Genomic DNA, 20,690 nt, shown 5'->3' with positions numbered 1-20,690 from the left:
GTCACAAAAACCAGCACGTTTACATACATCCATCTCTTCAGCCTACAACAGTTTAGCTCCGCCCATTTACGCTTATGTTATGAGTAGTGTTTCAGTCTGGACAGACTTTTGAGGCTCCATACAGGGTAGCCAATATGAACAGAGCTCATTAACATATATCAGTCCTGTTTAATTGTAAGATATAAAGAGAGGTATGGACAAATGGACATAACCTAAAATAACCTAGAACTGTTTTTGGTAAATAAAACCACACGTTATAAATGTCCCTTATTAACAAATAATCCCTGGCTGCAGCGCAGGGAAAACTGACAGAACAAAAACAAAATTCAATCTAAAATATGCTGACGGCTACATAAAACATGGTTTCAGAGCCACTAAGTATGCTAATGAGTCCAAATCATTGTGTGCGGTATGCAGAAAGAAGAAGTATGTGAGGCTGTGAAGCCATCCAGTTACTTCACTATTAAGAGACAAAATATTCCACAACAGCAGAAAAATTCAGGCTAATCATGTGTGTCGCATCCCTCGACCCCTGAATCAGGAACCGCTAAGTTGTGCAGTTGTAAGTGAGACATTGACCTGTCCACCTGTAAACGCATTCTTTCGTAGCACCTGTTTCTAGATTGGACAGACTTTACAGAACTTTGGCAAAAAAAAAATCCACTCTAAATAATTGTGATTAATAATTTAGTTGTTTGTCGCTTTTCCACTGTATGCAGCTAGTAAGTGGCAAAATTGGCTGTTTAGCCATCATGCTCACTAGCCATCGTTCTTTGGAACATCCTAACTTAGGACGGAAACAGCACAAGCTCAAGTAAACAAACATTAGCCACTATTATTATTATGTTATTAACAAACATCAAATAAACGTTACTTACCACTGTCCTCTAAAGGTGTTGAGGGCAGAAGTTAAAAGTTTGTAGTTTTCGCCGGACCCATCACGTGTCAGAAAAAGCGCTGTCTGCTTTATTTTATATGCTTTTGCTTCAGCAAGACTGAGGGAAACACACTCGACTCATTCTGTTTTGATATTAACATTAAATTATGAAAGCTAACAACTGTGCTAAATAATTGTGCTAAGATTAAATAATTACGATCAAGCATTTATGTAACAGCTGTCACAAACCTACACGTGGCATAGCATTCTAAGCTAAAAAAGTAAAGTTATGTAGCTAATTTAATCTTAAACGTAAATTATTAGGCTGGATGAGAAAGGCTGAAAGCTACATCTCAGCAGTTGCTACGAAGAAACAGTGGGCGAAGTGTATTTGCCTGTTCGACTGAAAACTGGTGCCACCGTCAATTGAAGATGCAGCTCGTAGGGGATATGCATCTAGATTTCTCTTAAAAAAAATCATAGTGATAATCATAGATTGGGAGCAAGCACTACATATTGGTTGTGTTTACTGGCATTGCTCACCAAAACCCCTGCCACTGAGCCTAGAGTGGTTTTTGAAAAGTCCCCCCTGCAGCATCTGTTCTCAGAATCATAAACATGTTGCATGTTTATACACAACAAAGTTTCAGTGTTCTCAATAATATTCAGCCAGTTTGGTTGCATAAAATGGTTCTAAATTGCTTCTCCAGTACAACTTCACAACTTCATAATACATACGACACTAGGAAGCTGTAAATAAAAATCAATGATATTTCAAAAGTGGCGATCAAATCTCAGGGCAGTAAACTTGATCTAAGTAAATGTAAATAGATAAATGATAAATACAATGCCAATTATCTTATTCGTCACAGAATTCTTCAATTGTCAAATAAAACATCTAAGAAAACCTTTTGGGGAGTAGTTTGTAATATCTAAATCTAAATATTGTATATAAAATAACTAAAATTGATATGATTCCAAAGTTCTGAGTGGTAATGAATGTTTGAATTTGGCGGGTTACTCGTTGCTATACTTTGCAAGGAACAAGTAACAAACAAACACACAAACTTCTGACAGACTTTCTCTTGTTTTTGTGGGCTTTGTTGCAGTTTTGCACGAGGCGAAGTTTATCGTGTAGTGTCTTTGATGTCCTTTGTATGTTGGAGAGTAGCTCTGAGAACAGCAGCCTGCGAAGAGCTGCACTGTTTTGCATGCTAATCTAAGCCTTAGGTGGCTTATTTGGGTTTTTTTTGGTTGCATTGGTGTGACTTAACCTGAGCTTCTTCTTTGCCCTACCTAGACTCAGTGAAGGTTTCCTTTATGATTATGGACAGAGGGCCTTTTGGGGTGATTGCAGACAGAATGCTGTGTTTTTAATAAGAAGCGAACTGGTAATGGAAACAGCAAGGGGTTACTGTTCACCTTGGTTGCATCAGAGGGGATCATTCCCCATCTGACTGTGTTTCTCAGCAGTGTAATAGCAGTCATTTCATTTTACAGAAAGCCCCCCATCCAGTGACTGAGATGCGCACACACACCTGTCAGTTGTGTGCGATAGTGAGAACGTCGATCTGTGGTTTCAGTTTTGCTATGACACAGAGTAGCCCACTAAAGTGCTTGTGGTTTCAGTGCTGGTTTGCTAGGCTGTAGCACAGACTCAGGTGTGAAATGAGCATCTTCACCGACTCTTTTTTAAGAACCTGCAATCTATCTTTGTAAACAAGGTTAAACTGTGCGGCAGCACTTTAACTTAGTCAAACTTAACATTAGCATCAACAGTACACTTATAGCTCATTAAAATCTGCCCCCAGAGGACCAGGTGAGCATGCATGTGCATGTTGGTCATAGTAAAATGGATCAGCACGTGGAATCGGAGCTTTCTGTGTGCTGCTGTATTTATCACCATATAAAAGGAGCTCTATGTCTTCTTTAAGGTTGCATGCACTGTGGTGGTTTCTGAGTGTGTGCACTGCGCTGTAGATACACTTATTATTCATTTGTTTCATCAGAAACAAGCAATAAATTAACAATAAAAGGAGAGTTAGAGTGTAGTGGGTTGCATATAAAGCTGGCCAATATGGCAAAAATGTCACGATTCTTGAACTTTTCATGATACACATTTAAAAAAAAAAATACTATCAAAATCAAATACAGTATTTAAGTATCTACTATCAAAAATGAATACAGTCATTTGTGTTAAACATATTTATATCCTGTGCTGCAATGATTCCAATTAAACAACTAATTATGCTCTCTTTGTAATTAAATATGCAGCTGGTCAGTGTTTAAGCACTCAAGTACTGATTTCCACGATACTCAGAGAAGCATATTGTGACATTGTGATGTATTATGATAACATTAAATATTGTCATTTTGTCCAGCCCTAGTACAGTCATAGTACAGATGAACACAGAGCTGACTCAGTTAACCCCTTGTGGTGTCTGTATTTGAATACTAAAATCACTATTCAGGTATTAATTACATTCACAGGAAAATGGAGATATTCAAGCTGACAATTCAGGGACCGTTTTCTCATGTTTAAGCATGAATGCGTGAGAGTTTTGCTTGTAATTGTCAGTATATAAATATCGTGCTTTGCTTCTATTGCTTCTGTAATCTGAGTCCCTTAACTCATTCGCTCCTCAGCCTCCGTTACTCATCCGACATGAAAACCCTCTGATTTTTCTGTGCTTTTTAAAATAAAACTTTTTTTCCCCAGATTTTAGCGTTCACTACTATCATCTACAGAATACGCCTACAGCCCTATGCTAATTTTGCTATAATGTTTTTTTGACAAATTGATATCAAAAGATAAATGGTCTCTAAATTAGTCATCCAGTCATGACTAAAGTTGCACAGAAGAACTTTATCCACATATAGATAAGCCTCTTTAAGGAGTTTTTTTCCCTTTTTTTGTTGTTTTCTCTGTCCTTTCGGTTAACTGGATAGTTTAACCAGAAGTGATCGTTTGCAACATCAAACAAAAATCTACAAATTGTCAGCTTTGTTTCGATTATGCTCCTTATACTTTGTAAAGTAAATGTAATAAGTTCAAGACATTGAGAGTAGGCGTGAATCAGTGTTGGAGTTGTGGGCAGATGCCAATCTCTGATATTTTTTCTGCACATATCTTTTGATGCCAATACATAAACGCTTATAAAATGTTGAAATTGAGGCCTGGATAAAGCAGAAAATACAGCATTTATTTCTGTTTGTTATGCAGTGAAATGCAAAATTCCTAACATGATATTACATTAGTCTATTTGTGTAAACATTCTGCTCTAATGGGCTGGTATTAAACTTGATTCTAATATTTTACTATTTTAAATCAGTTGCTTATATAAATAAAATGATTGAGTAGTCTACTACATTGAATGTAAGATAAACTGGCTGTTTAGCACAATGAGTCATGCATAATTATGCCATGATATTTTGTCATAGGTGTAGCAGCAGCATTAAAAAACAGTGCCAATGCACTTACCTGATAAAACTTTACATTATAAAATTGCAACACAGATCAGCTACAATAAAATATGTCTATAATTTGGACATGTCTTTGTTAAAGGAGAGAAGTAGATTAATCTTCAGAAATTAATGTGTTAATACGTGAACATGAATAGGTTAATCATTAAGAATTTTTAATGTTGTTAATCTGTCAAATCAGCCTCATACCAACATTTTTGAGCATTTATTTCTATTGAGAGCAGTGAGCACAGTGTTGTGTTAATGGGGTTACTGGTGGAATGTGAACTTGCGTTTCTGAGACGTGGGAAACGGTGTCAGGTTATAGAGCCCAGCCCTGGCTCCCAGCACTCTCCTTTCAGCTGTGTGCGGATGGCTCCCCTTTCTTTCTCTCTTTTTCTTTCAATCCTCCCCCCTTCTCCTCTTGGCTTGGTTTAGCTAGGTTTGGCTTGGCTTGGGCTCTAGTGTGGGTTAGCGTTGACACTGTTAGCATTGTATACACACATGCTGAGGGCAGTGAAGGGAAGAGTGGGACGACCTGACCCAGGCATGCTAAGCAAACTATGGTTAGTTTCCTTGAAACGGGCACAGAGAATTTTGGCAACCGTGTTTCCAGACATTGACCATAAACAATAGATCCTCTTCTGTCAGACCTTGGCTGGGTTGGATTAGGAGGAGTTAAGGACAGGTGATTGTAAGATGAACTGTAACTGTTTGGAATGTGGCAGAAATGGCCAAGTTCTTGAATTCATGGACGCGAACCGGGCAGGCTCGCTTACACCTGGTGTCAGAAAAAGTGAACACCTGCGCTCAGACATTCATGATCAGATAGTCATCAGTTACCTCTATTTGCCGTAAAATGTGTCTAAGTTGTCTGTGATGAAATCTGAGATTACATCACAGACAACTTAGATGGCTTAAACGCATTTACCTTTGACCGTGACACGGCTACAAGCACTTCAGAAGGTGCTCGGCTGACCAGATCATGAATTTAAGCGTCTTTTGAGCCATTGCACCTGTGCACCGATATCCGATCATGCTTAAAATCTTCTTGGGCAAATGATTTGATATCAGGTATAAATGGCCTCTAAGTTAGTCATCCACTCACGACTTAAATTACAGAAAACTTAATCCACATATAGATAGTGCTAGAAAATGGATAAGCCTCTTTAAGGAAGCAACACAACGCTTGTTTTTGTTTTTTGTGAGCAAATCTCTTTCACTTTCTTCGGTAATGGAGCGATCAGTCAGTAGGAACTGGCTCTGCCAGCCTAGCACTTTGTCACAGGCTTTTTTTCCCGGCCAGTTTCAGTGCAATGGCATGAAAACATCCGGTTTTGTGACTGAGCATCTGTTGAGCTAATCTTGGCTGGCATGATCTGTCACAAGCTGTTTGTCCCCCTCCCATCTCAGTGCTTCATCATGTGTTTGAGCTTGCTAACAGAGATCGTGTTACGAAAAGTGCGTACATGGCACAGTAAAATATTATCAAACTATCGTGCTTTATCATACTTCATGCTATCTGATTCGTTCACAGTTAGCTGCGTTTGCATGTGCTTCTTTTAAGCCAGCATGGTATTTATTTCTTTACGAGAAGTGAGGCTGTTTTTGCAGTCAAGTGGGGTGGATTCCAGTGTTCGGTATGAGAGGCATGTTTGCTGATGTTAGTCATGAGGCTGCAGGTTGACCTGGGCTGAAGCGAAACTAACCTGTGCACACATGCGCTGTCCTGGCGAAGGTGTGTCGACCTGTGTATGGAAATCTTTGTCATACGCAAATTGCATTCCATGATAGCCGCCCTGCGTGCCTCGCCTTGAGAGGGTCACCTGACCCGCGGCTCCATTGCATTCCACCTGGTTTGTTTGTTTGCACTGCTGTCTTGAGGTGAGGGCAGGCGCCATGACCTGGTTTGACAGGGGAGGCCATAGAAGCAGTCTGGGACAAGCAGTATGGGTGGGGCTGGAATTCCTAACTTCCAGAACATCGATGGAAGATGGCTAAGCGTGTTGTGGTGTTCGTTTTGCTTGTACGTTTCTGTAAATACACTCTTCACCTGATCGTGTCAGGTGTGTGCAGCATCAGGGCGAGATTTTCATCACTGCAGATGTGTGCGTCTTGCCATATGTGACATCAAAGCAGCTTATTTTAAAAAGCTGATTATAGATGAAAGCTCCCTGAAATAGAAAATGCCATTTTATTGAAGAAGAAGGTAAAATTTAGGCCACATCTGGATCACATGTCAAGAAATTTAATAACCCTTGTTCCTTGTTCTCAAATTCCTGTTGCTTTCTTAATCGAAACTGCAATATGAGCATAAATATATATATATCCCAAAGCAGTCACAGAGAGCTTTTTTTCCCCGTTCATTCTGGATTAGTCAGAATGACGAGTTCACAGGGAGTGGGCAAGAAGTCCAGCGAAATGACTTAATGGTCACAGGTCAGCTTTTGGTGCTACCTTGAGCTCATTGAGCAGAAACAAAGCTGTTACGATCCTGCAGATACATCATGTCCTACCCAAACATGGAACAAAGGTTGAAGACGTGCTGGAGTCAGATGTTCTTAGTGAATTCCACAGGCACTCACATCATTATATTGACCTGTTCCCCCCAAGGCATGCACATGGCAGTACATGTTTCATAACAAAACAACACTCACTTGATGGTACATAATATACTTTGTGCTTTGTTGTGTGATAAGTGTGGAATTTGTGGATACACAGATCTAGAGTTTAGTTCCGTGTTCAGTGTTTTCTTCACTCTGACTCACTGAGTAACCTCACTTGATTAAAGCAACAAAATTCTGTCCCAACCTGACTGTGGCTCAGTAGAATTCTGTCCCAACTCAAGTGTATAAACAGTGAGGAAGTAATGAGTGCTGGCAAATGAGCAGTGAGTACTAATGAAACTTAGATGCAGCCCACTGTATTTAAAGTTGTGGAAGAAGTGTGACTGGAAATGAGACTGCAGAAGTTGCCAGTAGAGCTTTGATTGTGCCTGAAATTGAGAACATTTTACTGACCCTACTCATACCTAGAGTCTGAACTCGACTTTAGCCTCACAGAATTCACTCCAAAACTGAAACTGTAGCCTGACAAAATTCTATCTGAACCTAACTCAGTTGTCCCAGTTCTACTGTAGATGGCAAAATTCTGTCTCGACATGACAGAGGCCTGGCAAAAGTCAGTCTGAACCTGACTGTAGCCCAACAGAATTCTGCCCCAACGTGACTGTAGCCCGACAAATTCTGTCTAAACCCAGCTGTAGCTCGGCAAAGTTCTGTGCTAACCTGAGTGTGCCCAACAAATTTTTGGCCCAACTGGACTGTAGCCTGGCAGAATTCTGTCCTAGCCCGACTGCGGCCTGACAGAATTCTGTCCCAGCCCGACTGCGGCCTGACAGCATTCTGTCCCGGCCCGACAGAATTTTGTCCCAGCCCAACTGCGGCCCAACAGAATTCTGTCCCAGCCCGACCGCGGCCCGACAAAGTTCTGTCCCAACACGACTGCGGCCTGACAAAATTCTCTCCCAGCCGGACTGTAGCCCAACAGAATTCTGTTCTGTTCTGTTGAATCCGACTGTTTGCCCATGAAAACTCTGACTTAACTCGACTGTAGCCACACAAAACTTTGTCAACAGTTACAGCTGCCATTAGATCAAACAGCAAACAACCTTATGAAAGTAGTGGCCTATTTACGAACGAATTCGACTGAATAATGAATTTTTTCAGTAATCCTTGACTTTGAACTACATCCTAAAGTATTTCAATTTAAGTTTTTCATAACGTGTACTCTTGTGAACCTTGGTGGGCCTTGCTGCCAAAAGCATAATTTGTTCCAATATGCCAGATTGTTTAAGGTAATAAAGTAGGGAAGAAGAGTAAAACAAACCAATGAAGTGGTAAATGCAGGCCAGAATCCATTAAAGGTGGGAGACTTTAGTTATAATAAACCACCCTGGTCTCAACAAATATTAATTATATCTGACCCCAACAAAACTTTGACAGTAATAGTCACGTTCCATTAAGTTCAATCACATATCTGCAGCATTAGTTTGCAGCTCCGTCCAATGGAAAGCATGACCAGGTTTCTGAAGTCATTACATGAAGAGAGCAGAGAATGGGTTGAAATGAAGCATGAGTGTAAAAATGTATGCGAAAGGCCATGAAAATCACAAAAAAGGATGATCCATCTGAAATCTTGTCTGTAACTATTTCAGCTGTACAAAGGTCATGTAACTATTACAGCAAATGCTGTCTAGCCAAGAAAACAGGTCTTCGAGGGCCTTACTTGGCCCGCCAGCCATGTCAGACGAATATGACAAAGATGTCAGACGCTAATGACGTCTTGAGAGAATATGCAGTGGTGACGTACGACGGTTTTGAAACCCGTTAACCCAAAACAGTAGGTGTTTCTGTGTAATTTCTCCAGCCGTAGCAGACAGAGTGATTGTGATATGGAAGTCTGCACCCTTTGCCTCCGTTAGTGTAAAAGCCTGGAGATTCCCCCTCGTCTAGCCTTTGAACTTTTACACAGCGGGACTGAACGATCAGCCATGCTCGCTGTTGAGAAAGGGCAGCGATCCTCTCTCTCCTCACTATAGGACATCAGGAACTTCAATGAAGGTGTGACCTTTCACCCAGTGAGTGGTTGACACCTTGATATCATTAGACCGCATATCTCGGCACCATTTAGTGGAATTTCACTGTCTGGTTTCCTAAGAAATTTAATTGAGATACAAAGATAAGTGAGTTTTTTAGTTTAGTGCTTTTTATAATAAAGTCTAGTCAGTGTAACAACTTTATTTGCGCAGCATTTTTAAAACGATGGCATTTCCCAGAGCATTTTTTCAGAAATGTGAGGTTGACAGCAATGGTGGCAGGAAAAGCTCCATCAGATAACATGAGGAAACAAAACTAAGAGGAACCAAGACTTTAAAAGGGGAACCCGTCCTTCTCTGGGCCGCACCAGATAGTGGAGATGAAGTTTTGGATGAAATTTTAAAAAGTAGGAAGTAGGGCGACAGGATTGTTCTGGAAATTATTCAGTGTGTCACGGAAAGGTGGGCAGTATGAAGGTGTTTTTTTTGCTCTCAGTTTAGTGCAGCACAATGTGAAATGTTGAAATGTGTCAAAATGTGGTGGTCCATCATGTATCGCGAAAATAAGAGTAAAATTAGTGTGGTTTGGTGTGATCGGCCACCCTTAGCGTCATGAAATCTCACATTTGAACAGATCAGATTCAGTCTGATTCAGTTATTTTGCTGCATTTCAAATCTATTTTTTTTTTAATACACTAAAAACAGGTGTGAGAGTATTTCTACAATAGAGGAACTTAAACTAAAACAATATACAAAGTGCTTATTGAATATTACTGTGGGCTCCCGAGTGGTGCAACTGTTTCCCTATCATCAGGAGGTTGTGAATTCAATCTCCAGTGATACAAAAGCCGTCCGTTGGCAAAGGTCCAAAGTTCTTTTCGCACGAGAACACACAAACTTTTACACAGGAGTTTAACGATAATTAAACAGGAAGGGATCAACTGTGAGCACAAGCCAGAGTCAAAATCCCAGCAAAGTCGACACAACAGTTTACCTGCACGAGACCTAGTACAATACCTGGGACATTACAATAAGGGCTCATATGTAGACAGACGCCAATATTTTACCGGGAAATGCAAAAATGTCTCCATTATAGCCAGCAAAGCTGAACATTTCTTTCACTTTTTCTTTTTTCTAGCAGTTAAATTTGTTTAGCTTAGTTTTGCACATGAGACCATCGCAGGAGTGTATTTTGTGCAGGATTCTAGAGAGAAGTGGCAAAAGTCTCCTCTGTGCATGTACATGGCTGCAGAAGTGAAGCACAACAACCAAAAGAGTAATTTTCAACACTTCAGAGTTACGACAGATAAGTCGCCACCTTTGTATTGCTGTGCGTTATATATGCTTTTACAATATTAGTTTAGTTAATGTTTCCTCCGTTTCAGCTTGTGTGCAAAAATTTAAACATGTCTGGTCACACATCCTCTACAGAGGACACACTTAAATGTGTTGCACGTGCCATATTTTATGTATTTTTCCCCCAGTCTGTTAAATTCAGCAAATTAACAGTAATTGTGCTTTAAAGTGTGCAGAAGTGTGTTGTCTGTAGAGGACGTTAACTGATTTTCACTTGGAAAATCAATAAAGCCTGCAAATTGACCAGAGGTGCCCAGACTTTTGCCTGTACCTGTACAAACACACACTTATGTATGACAAAAATTAGGGGTCATAATTCAGATCTGCTGATGAGTTTGAACCCTGGGTGAAATGTCTTTGTGTTCAACACGCTCAGACAGCATGCGGGCTGAGCGTGCCGACTCATGCCCACTCTGTGTTGGAGTGTGCAGCGGCTGATGGAGAGATGCTGTTGCTCTCTCCGGAGGGATCAGGGAACTTTGCTCTTACTGTCCCTCTCTCTGCTTGCCAAACCTCCTGTGCTCTGCTGTTGTTAGGTAATACTGGGCCCTGAATGAGGGGGTGTTTGTGGTTATATCCCAGTTTTTTTCTTTGCTTGCACAACACTTTTTTCAGCTTGTGAAGAGCTTCATAGTTAGCCGATGTGTTGAATTAGGCATGTAAAAAAAAAAAAGTCCACGTTTTACATTTTACCTGATGTCCACTTGCGACAGTTGTATTGAATGAAACAGGCTGTTTTTGTTACTGTGCTTTGATGTTTCTATGTAAATGATGCTGATTAGGTGGAAGTATGTAAATGCGTTGGTTTTCGTGACATCTCAAAAACAATGACTTCAAAATAGGCTTTTTTTGGAAATTAGTTTCTGTATATGGACTATATGGAAGTGCTGGGCAGTGAATGATATGTTTGGAAACTTTAACAACATTTACAGTCTTTTTAATTATTATTATTATTATTATTATTATTATTTATTTTACTTTTTCTTGTGTTTTTGGAACTGTTACATTATTGGAGGAAATGAAGTTGCAGTGAGGGTAGGGGAGGACTGAGAATAAATAAATGCAGAAATAAATGGGGAAAAAAGAGGGGGGTTGAAAGGAGGCAGAGTCTCCTTTTAGTTAGAGTTTACCATTTAGAGTTACCATTTAGACCACTTTTAAGAGTTAGATAGTGAAAATAAATACTTAAGTGATGTCTTGATCCACATGCTGTGCTCCTGTGTCAAGGTAAGAATATCTCCTCCATTTGGAGTGGAACATCTCAGATTTACATAGTCTTTTAAACAGGCCCTTTAATTCTTACTTGGCAAATTAGTTTTTTCTTTCTTTCTCTGTTCTGTTTACATGTAATTGCATATTTAGTTGTAAATGAATTACATTTGTACTCAGTTCACATTCTGCATTGAGTGGTTTGAGTCTGCATTTCTTACTTTTTTCTGTTGTTTCAGTGTGAAAAAGTGACGAACATGGCAACAATGTAAAGTTTTTTTCAGAACAAGGCTGTTCACAATAACTTCACAGCAAATTCAAATCATTATGCAATATCACGTCACTGCTTTACTGCTTTTTAAAGAATTCCTAAGCATACTAAGAGCACTTAGATCTTAGATTAGTGTGAAAGGCATTTAAGGTAGCGATCGTGCCTAAAGGATCCATGGAACTTTTTTACTGCTAGTGTCCGACTGGATTTTTTTTAGCTTTTTTGTTTTGTTTTCTTTTGTTTGGTTTTGTTTTGTTTAACAAATCTGATACTTGACTGGCTGTAGGAGGAGCTTTTGGGAGGAGGAAAAAAACAAAGATTAATGTCTTGTCTCTTATATAAAGTGATTTGTTAAGGCCCGTTAATGTTTATTTCGCAAAAACATTCTATACCTATTAATCCTTACTTCAATAGCTGCTGATCAGATTTAATAAAAAATCAATCAAGTTAACATGTAATCAGTAATTAGGAAACTGCTGGGACACTTCCCACCAAAACTGCAGTTGAGGAGTCAGAGGTTCTTCTACAGAGATCTTTGTATGACTATTTAGGGAAAAGTGTGTAGGAGGGAGTGTGGGTTTTGTTTTGTCTTTTTTTTTGTTTTTTGTTTTTTTTCATTCTTTGGTTTTTTTGGGGGTTTTTTTGTTTGGTTTTTTTTGGAGTTGGATGGTGGTGAAGGGAGGGGGATATTTATCTCCTCTTCGTCCGCTCAGAAGGGTCAGAGGTGGAAGTGACTGGTCAGATGTTACTAGAGGTCGTTGGAGCCTGACGGTGTGGCAGCATGGTCAGAGCGGGTGACCTCAGCTCTGAGCAACTGAACTCTGCTACTCGATGTTCCACACGTTCAAACACTGTCCAAAACTCAGAGCACAGGACACGTGGAGCAGCTCTGCTGATGGGCTGGCGTGATGCGCGCTGATTTAGGACTAACATTCTGTCCTCATACTTTGGTCTTAAAAGAATGCTCGGCTAAGGAATGGCTGAAAGCTCCTGGGGACCAGTTAGCATGATCTCATCTAGGAAACACTAGTTGAGATCGGCCAAATTTAAAATAGTACATTGGCTGATTGCTGATCACGTTTGGAGCAAAAATCTGCCAGTTCAGATCTTGGCTGATTCCAATTGTGCATCTCTAAACACTGTTCTTGACAACAAAGCCTGCTATTGGTGTATTTTCTATGCCATCAACTTCTTTATCCTGACAGGTCTGCAGTTCAGATCCTTACTTTAAGAACCACACCACTAACACCATATCTGTTCTGTAGTCGTTCCAGAATAAATTATAGTTGTTACTGAATAGTAAGTCTTCATTTCTCTGCCAAAAATTGTATATAATGAAAATTCCTGGATGAAATCAAAGATCTAAGATTTTTCAAAAATGTGTTTGTTTTATTTACATACTAAGCACATAAACTACAAGAAAATATTTATTTTCTTTATTAATAAAATGTGCTGTTAATTGGACAAAGCTGAGCTAACAATAAATAAAAATAGTTTACATATAATAAACGTACTAAAATCTAAAGGCGACAGCATATGCCACAAAATCCAGCCCAGTGCAGAAATGTCAATGTTTTATACTCGGGATGAGCAGAGATTATAAACTGCTTGTCTTTTGTCCCTCAAAGAAACTGACACAGTTCCACACTGTTTCACTGTTAATCTGTTGCTGCTCAGACTGTTTAAATGTGTCTGTGCTGACTGGCAAAGCAGAGCAAAGGGAGAAACAAGTGGTTTTAATCACAGTTTTAATATTTTCATTACCATTAAAATTATTTCTAAAGTCATAGATCATGACTTTTGTTGTCCCTTATAATCTTTTTGTTTTTGCCAAAAGTGCAGTTTTTCACTGTGTTAAACTAAAATGTGCATCCCTAAGAATATTTGCAAGCTTTGCAGACAGGTGTATTAAAAATTAGTGAGTTGACCAACACTGGCACTTTGACTTAATGTTAATTATTGTTCATTGTCTCTGACAAATAAATAAACAGTACGTAATTTTGAGTGACAGTAGGTTAGAACAGCTGTCATAATGAGACATCTACTATGTGCCGAAATGTCTGTCATTATCTGTAGAGGTGTTTCATGAAGACTTGCACATTGCTGTGTTGTCATGAAGTGTAGCGTGATTATGTGTACAGTACTGTTCAAAAGTGTTGGCCATCAAAACAAAATGATTTAAAGCCAATTATCTGATTTTATTTAATTTTTTTTCAAAAGTAGTTGATATCTTTTGAGCTGGTTGGAAGAACACAGGTTTGGTTCTAGATTCTTGACACCCCCAGCCTCCATGAACAGGAATTTGTCATTTATATCAGTTATTGTGCTGCCAAGTCCTGTAATAATGGATTATACTGGGATACAGACTGTATTTGTAAAATTTTGCTTCGTTTTTTCTGATGCCACACAGCCACCACTTGTCACATCTTCTCCGAATTCGGGCTCACTTATCTTTTTTCCATAGTATTGTGGTGTGACGTATTTCCTGACGCTCGAAAGCTTGAATGAGCCTTTTGCGGTCACATGTCCTCTGTGGATCATCTCAGGATTCTTGTGAAGAATAGACTTTTACTGTCTTGCAACGTCACCGAGGCCCCTGCTTCAGGATGATAAACCCTATCAGAGGCCCGCAGGCCTGACAGGGCGGTCCCGGGTGTGTCCGGCCTTCATGCGGCCTTAGCCAGCCCCGCCCCTTTCTTAGAACGACTCTTGCTGGTTAGCAATGCTGAGCTATCTGTGGCCTCTATCGGTGAAGGCGCGCTTGTGGTTTTGCTTCTGCTAAATGACGGACCCAACCTCTTCTTCTTTCCCATGAAGTCTAGCTGCTTCTATGTTGTTTCTCCGTAGACTCAACCAGCAATTTTTTGGCTTCCGCTTTTTGTGGTGGGTTGAGTGCCGTTCTCAGCATTCATCATGACCAGCGTTAGAAAAAGGTCACCAACCCTTTTTTGGAGTTGAGCAATTTATCAAGAAACTACATTTGTATTATTATTTAGATTTTGCAGGGGACAGTTACTGCTTGAAGTATTTTGGTGTACATTGCAGAACTGTTTGTGAGCTTCAGTGCATACTTCAGAATCTTCTTACTCAAAGCTAAGCGATGCACAGGTATAGCTTATGAAGTTCGCATAAGTGAACTAGCAATATCTACCATCACGTGTGGAAGAAAAAAACAATGCACAAAAAATGTCTTATGCAAGAGTTTGAACGCACTCTAAATGACATGTTTTGTTGATTTTCTGAGTGAAAATAAGTTAACAGAGCTTCTACATGGGGGGGAAAAAAATAAAAGTATTGTAGTACACAATTTTTTATTTACTGAGTTTAACGTATTGGAAATAAAATATAATTCCATGATAATTTTATGAGGATGTGTTAACATGTCATTTGACCTGGAGTTTTGCATACAACTGTATTTGTTCAGTGCATTTATTTAGTAAGCCTTTGCCTGTATTTAAAACATGCTAATAGAGCTAAACTGTCCGTACCCAGAAACCTAATTAGCTTTGGTGTACAGTCTGATTCACTTGCACAGGTTCTGATTGTGCATATTTAAATATCTGTTATCTTTTAGTTCACGTCTGCTATTCGGAGCACACGAAAACCTGAACGGTCACTCTGTTCCCATAGACTTGGTTGAGGACTAAGCCATGCGCTGTTTTCGCTGATAAAAGATCTGTTAGCTTCAGAGTGCCGGTCATGTGTGTTATGACCTTTGGAGGAAGGTCACCATCATTTGCCTATATTTAAAAACAGACCAGTTGAGAGATACGTTATGATTCACTTCATAACCAGCTTTGCTCATGATTCACAGTAATCGGCCCAGTTTCCAAGAGCCTGGCATTAAGTAAGAGGATCTTACTATCAGAGAAAGTGCTCAGTGTGATGCTAGCTTGGTGTTTTGTGATTGTAGTGTGGCCTGTTTGGGGAAACTCAACCATCAAAAAATTTCTCAAGACACACAAACACAAACATTCTGTTGTGTCTCAACAAATGGCGCTTGTCTGGACTGCCTTCCTGTTTCACTGCGCTGTCACTTTGTTTTGATGGTGACAACGCAAACCCTGATCAATGATATTAAAAGATAAAGCAGTTTTCTGATGAAGTCTCTTGGTAATTATCTTTAGGGCTTAATTTGAGGGCGAATCATCCCTCTTATAAAACAGGGAAAGGGTGGCCAATATGGCTAAACTATATCACAAAACTTGGACATTTTCACAATAAACAATATGTATCACACATTTCATTATGGAGACTCGTTCAGGTCAGATTTAGGGTCTAAAAGGTCATTGTACTGTAGTTTTTAAATTTGGCACTGCAGGTACTTTTTTTCTGTTTCAGCTTATCAAATCCCTAAAAAAACAAAATATGGTGAAAATGTGTTGAAGTATTGTGATGTTACATTTAGCTATGCTTCAACAAAGCATCCTACACTATAATTAAACAGAATGATGATCTCAAGTAGTGAAACTTACTGTTGGTTAGTGTTATTTTTGAGTCCTCCAGGTCAAACCAACCTTTTACACACGTGTATACTAAGGAGGTGCCTGTGTAGTAGTGTGTGCTTTCCAGTGGGCTGCTTTTCCATAACTGTAGAATTACAAAGATCACTTTGCTTTATATAAACAGTACAGAATAACACTTTCATTGCTAATTAAGAATGTAGTGATTGTTATGAAACTGTATGTTCAAAAGGAAATTTGAAGGGGAGTTCTACTGTTTTTTCAAGACTTCTATGTATCTAAATGGTTACTAAATTATTACTCAGAGTGGTTTGATGTGAAGTGCTCTGTTCTCTTTCAGAATAGTTCTTAGTGGTGGTGATAGGAACCAGGCGTCTGAAGTGTTTAAGGCCTCTCGAAACTCCTGTTAAGGAAGTCATTACATGATATGTTGCCTGACGTCGCAGGCATTGGTTTACAATAGCTTTGAGATATGATTTAGACCTAAAAAGTCTTTTTAAAAGCATTTATGGTGGAGAGGGCTGTGCAGGGTGTTGTGAGGGGAAACGTATTGCCCAATGGACAGTTTGAGTACATTTTTCTACAGTATATCATTTCACATCAGACCCACTCTAAATGACAGACTGTTTACATCTCAACAATTGAATTTTGCTGAAAATCTGAAAAATCTATGGAATTTCCCTGTATTCCTGGCAATAGAATCAAGACATTTGTAACATAAAATATTGAAAATCCAATCTGGAATCGTATAGCTTATCCAACCTGAACATATGTGTATCATCACACCCCTACTGTTTACCCTCATCAGCTTATGCACAGCGAAGCCTCCGAGCACCACGTGGCAAGGCAGCCTTCACTTTGTGTGACTCTCTTGGTTTTTTTTATTTTTTTATTTGCCTGTCAAATTGAGGTCGAAATTGGGAAAGAACAAAGGCAGGTGTTTATGATCACAGATGAGTCAGATTCATGCAAATGCCCCACGTTGTGGGGAGGGGAGGGGAGGGGGGTGTCCCTGCCTCACCCGGATAGCACCCGTCGCTCTGTTATAGCAAGAGGTGTGTGACTATCCACACTCAACTCAGCATTATGAATGGAAACAGCAAGAGGAGCTGAAAAAGAACCAGCTCCAGACCATGTTGGGAACTGAAAGTAGTCAGAAATTCCAGCAGTGGGCCCACGCTGTTTGTTTCAGCTATAAGGGCTCTGCCTGGACACCATCTGCGCCATTATGCTGTGATTGTGTTCCATGGCTTGAATAGTAATATCAGTCACAGCTACTAGATAGCAGATGAAGTTAATACTGATGTACCCCATGTTTAAAACAAATGCTAGCATCCTAAATGGTGAAGAGAGACCTTGGCACTCTTCACTTGCAGTGGAACCGCAGCAGTTTTCATTCATGATTACCACAAACTGTTGAATTGAAGCTGTAGGAAACCTTTCATAGCTGTAGAGAACCAAACACGGGTGTCCCTGAAGTGAGGTATATTGCAAAAGGCACACTATTTTTGTTTTTCATTTGTTTAATTTTGTTTGTTTGTCTGAAAATAGAACCTTCGTTCACTTAGGGAGAAAAGAACAAAAGCTGTAGGTAGTTTTGCTTAAAAAAAGAGACTCTGTGATTCAGTGGAATGGACGGTTGCTGGGGTGTTTTCCATGGAAGTTTAAGTAAACAGTACTTAAAGCACCGTACATTTTTCTGCGATGCTTCATGTTTCTGCGGATGCTTTAAAACTTTGTTTCCTTTTTTCTTACAGTAGGCACCAGAGCGGGACACACTATAAGCGTTTGTTTTGTTTCCATCTTAGCCAAATGCCATTCAGTAGTTTTGAAGTAGTCAAACTTAATTTAGTGCAGAACTGACTATCACTATTCAAATCAAGCTTAAAACAATTGAATATTCAGCACTGCACACTCTTGGACAAAGTTGGCTGATAAGTTGGATATTACAGGCCATTATGAAATTGCATGGTAATACTGGTAAATTTTTGAATGCATGGTTTAAATATTATGTAATATGCACAGGTTCTTATTATACAAATGCATGACATAAGTTTAGGCTTTCTGTGCTGCCAACATACAGTTCAGTATTTGAATATTAATCAGTTGTTTAATTTGCTGGAAAATGCATGCATGCTATTTATAGCCCCCAAAAATCAGCACAAATCAGGTTTCCTTTTGAGATAAATGGAAAAAACCCCTCAAAAATTCAACGATGCATCACATCAAACATTGATATGCAATGAACTGTCACTCTATTTCTGTATGCTTTTTTTTTTGGCGGTGCAGCATCCTCAGCCTCAGCCTCAGTGTCACAACAAAAGTAGGTTGATGCCGCGAAAGAGGAAATTGACTAAGAGATTCTGAGAATGTGTGCGGGCAGTGTCATGTGACTTGCAGGAATGGGCCCTCAGTCATTTGCATATGGCCGCTTCGGGGAGGAAGAGGCGTGGCCTCGGCGAGGAAGCTTCGCGCCCGTTTGTTTACATCTGCACCCGTTTTTTTTTTTCTTTTTCTTTTTTTGACTCATGCGCTGCCGCACGAATAAGATCGGCGAAGATAAAGCCCGCCAAAAATGTCACTTGCATAACGATCAGTGCAGCCATGCATGTATTCAGAAGGAATAAGTCTACACAACCTGTTCAGATCAGTAATTGTTGAATGCTAACTTCATTAAATTGCTATAAATATTTGTTGGGTAGTTCAAGCAGATATTTGAAATTAACCTGATATGCTGTGTCGTGTGCCAGCAAATGTATGGCACAATTGAGCATTGACGTTTATTTCATTTTTTGTTTAGGATTCACTTCTTTTCTTCTTCTCCCGTTGTCAGTTTTTCTTTTTATCATTTTCGCCATTAACCCTCATGAAACTTTGCATTCTGACCTGTTTGTGCCATTGGTCTCTGGTCTCCAACGGAGCATATATGTTCCTGGTTATCAGTGTTTTTTTCCTATTAAACCCTGTTCTCATGTATTTACCCTACATCTATTTATTTGTTCGCAGCTGACCAAGTTTACGGAGACCAAGATATGCACGAAGTCGTTCGCAAACACTGCATGGACTACTTGGTAAGCGTTTCGCTTCTTTACTGCACGCCATCAGAACCAGCCCGCTTTTTATATACCTGTTTCTTTTACACCTTTTATCTACAGATGAAAAACGCAGACTACTTTTCAAACTATGTGACAGAAGACTTCACCACATACATCAACAGGAAAAGGAAAAACAACTGTCATGGGAACCACATTGAGATGCAGGCCATGGCAGAGATGTACAACCGGCCGGTGGAAGTGTATCAGTACGGCACAGGTGAGACTGGGAGGGAGGGCCCCTGGGCCACACTTTGTCACTTGGAGAGAAAAAAAACTTGTGGAACATGTGAAAACAGAAAAAAGCGTTGGTGAATGACTCAAATGGTGACGCAAAAAGGGTTGATGATCTAACTGTTTTTTAAAAAAGGTTGTTGTTTAAAACCCACTGTTATTTAAATTTGATTTGGGCGCTCCAGTCCTCAGGCCTGAGAGTTGGAGGTCTGCACGGGCAGGAAACAAAAAAAAAAAAGAAGCCTCAACTCAGACAGTACTCACAACCTGTCCAGTCCCAACTGGTCCTACTAGATTTAAAACACAAATTGACCCAAACCCGCAGACAGCGCTTTGCGTGATTACTCGACCAAAAGTGCTGATCGATAGAAATTGTCATGGTGGGATGAACTGGTATCTTAACGTCTATAATACAATATAGTGTGTAGTCAGCTATAAACAGTGTTTATTATTTCTTTGTGTATTTTCTGATTATACCTGGCAGAATAGCAGAACAACATCTGCCCTCCTCTGATTGCTGTCCTTAAGTTCATTTCGCTGCTGCTGCTATTGCAGAAATACATATCTCGAATAACAAGCAAATGGAAAGATCTGCTCTGGCCTTTCCACCTACCCAACACATCATTATCATCATCCATGGTGTGATTGAGACTGATGTCAAACTTCATCCGCAGTTTCGTTCAGGAGCATTTTCACCCACTCCTCAAACTCTTGCGCCGTTTTGAATGCAGCTATAGATCATAACATTAGTAGAGAGAGAGAGAAACTGAAAAAGAGAGTACAAGAGAAAATGTGAGTGTGAGAAATTCACTTAGGCCCAATCCTGCAAATGAAAACAAATCTACTACATAAAAAAATCACCTATTAGAAAACACACACAAGCACAAACCAAAATCAATGTTCTACAATAAAAAAAACCAGTAATGTTTTTGGGCCTGAACCCTCTGTCCTGTGACCCCTTGTGAGTTTGACACCACTTGCTGTAACCCCCCCCCCACACACACTTTTTGACGGTGCACAGGGCTGTCTTTGGCCTTTTGGACATTACCAGGTTTTAAAAGTCACATAATCAGTCATTAGAAAAAAACAAAAGCTGCTGTCTCATCTGTTTTATGTTCACATCCCTTCT

The 20,690-nt window shown here is 39.7% G+C and overlaps 1 protein-coding gene across 1 annotated transcript in view; it reads left to right on the top strand.

The window, feature by feature from the left end:
- otud5a (OTU deubiquitinase 5a) overlaps positions 1 to 20,690 on the top strand; it is a 42,797-nt gene that overhangs the window by 10,151 nt on the left and 11,956 nt on the right. Inside the window, exons 3-4 of the mRNA XM_036579343.1 lie at positions 19,242 to 19,306; positions 19,391 to 19,547. Coding sequence (XP_036435236.1) covers positions 19,242 to 19,306; positions 19,391 to 19,547 — 222 coding nt within the window. The remainder of the gene's footprint in view (positions 1 to 19,241; positions 19,307 to 19,390; positions 19,548 to 20,690) is intronic.

Source organism: Colossoma macropomum, unplaced genomic scaffold (genome assembly GCF_904425465.1).
Source record: "Colossoma macropomum unplaced genomic scaffold, Colossoma_macropomum, whole genome shotgun sequence".
Classification (NCBI taxonomy): domain Eukaryota; kingdom Metazoa; phylum Chordata; class Actinopteri; order Characiformes; family Serrasalmidae; genus Colossoma; species Colossoma macropomum.
Note: the sequence above shows the minus strand (reverse complement) of the source record. Positions and strands in the feature narration are given on the sequence as shown.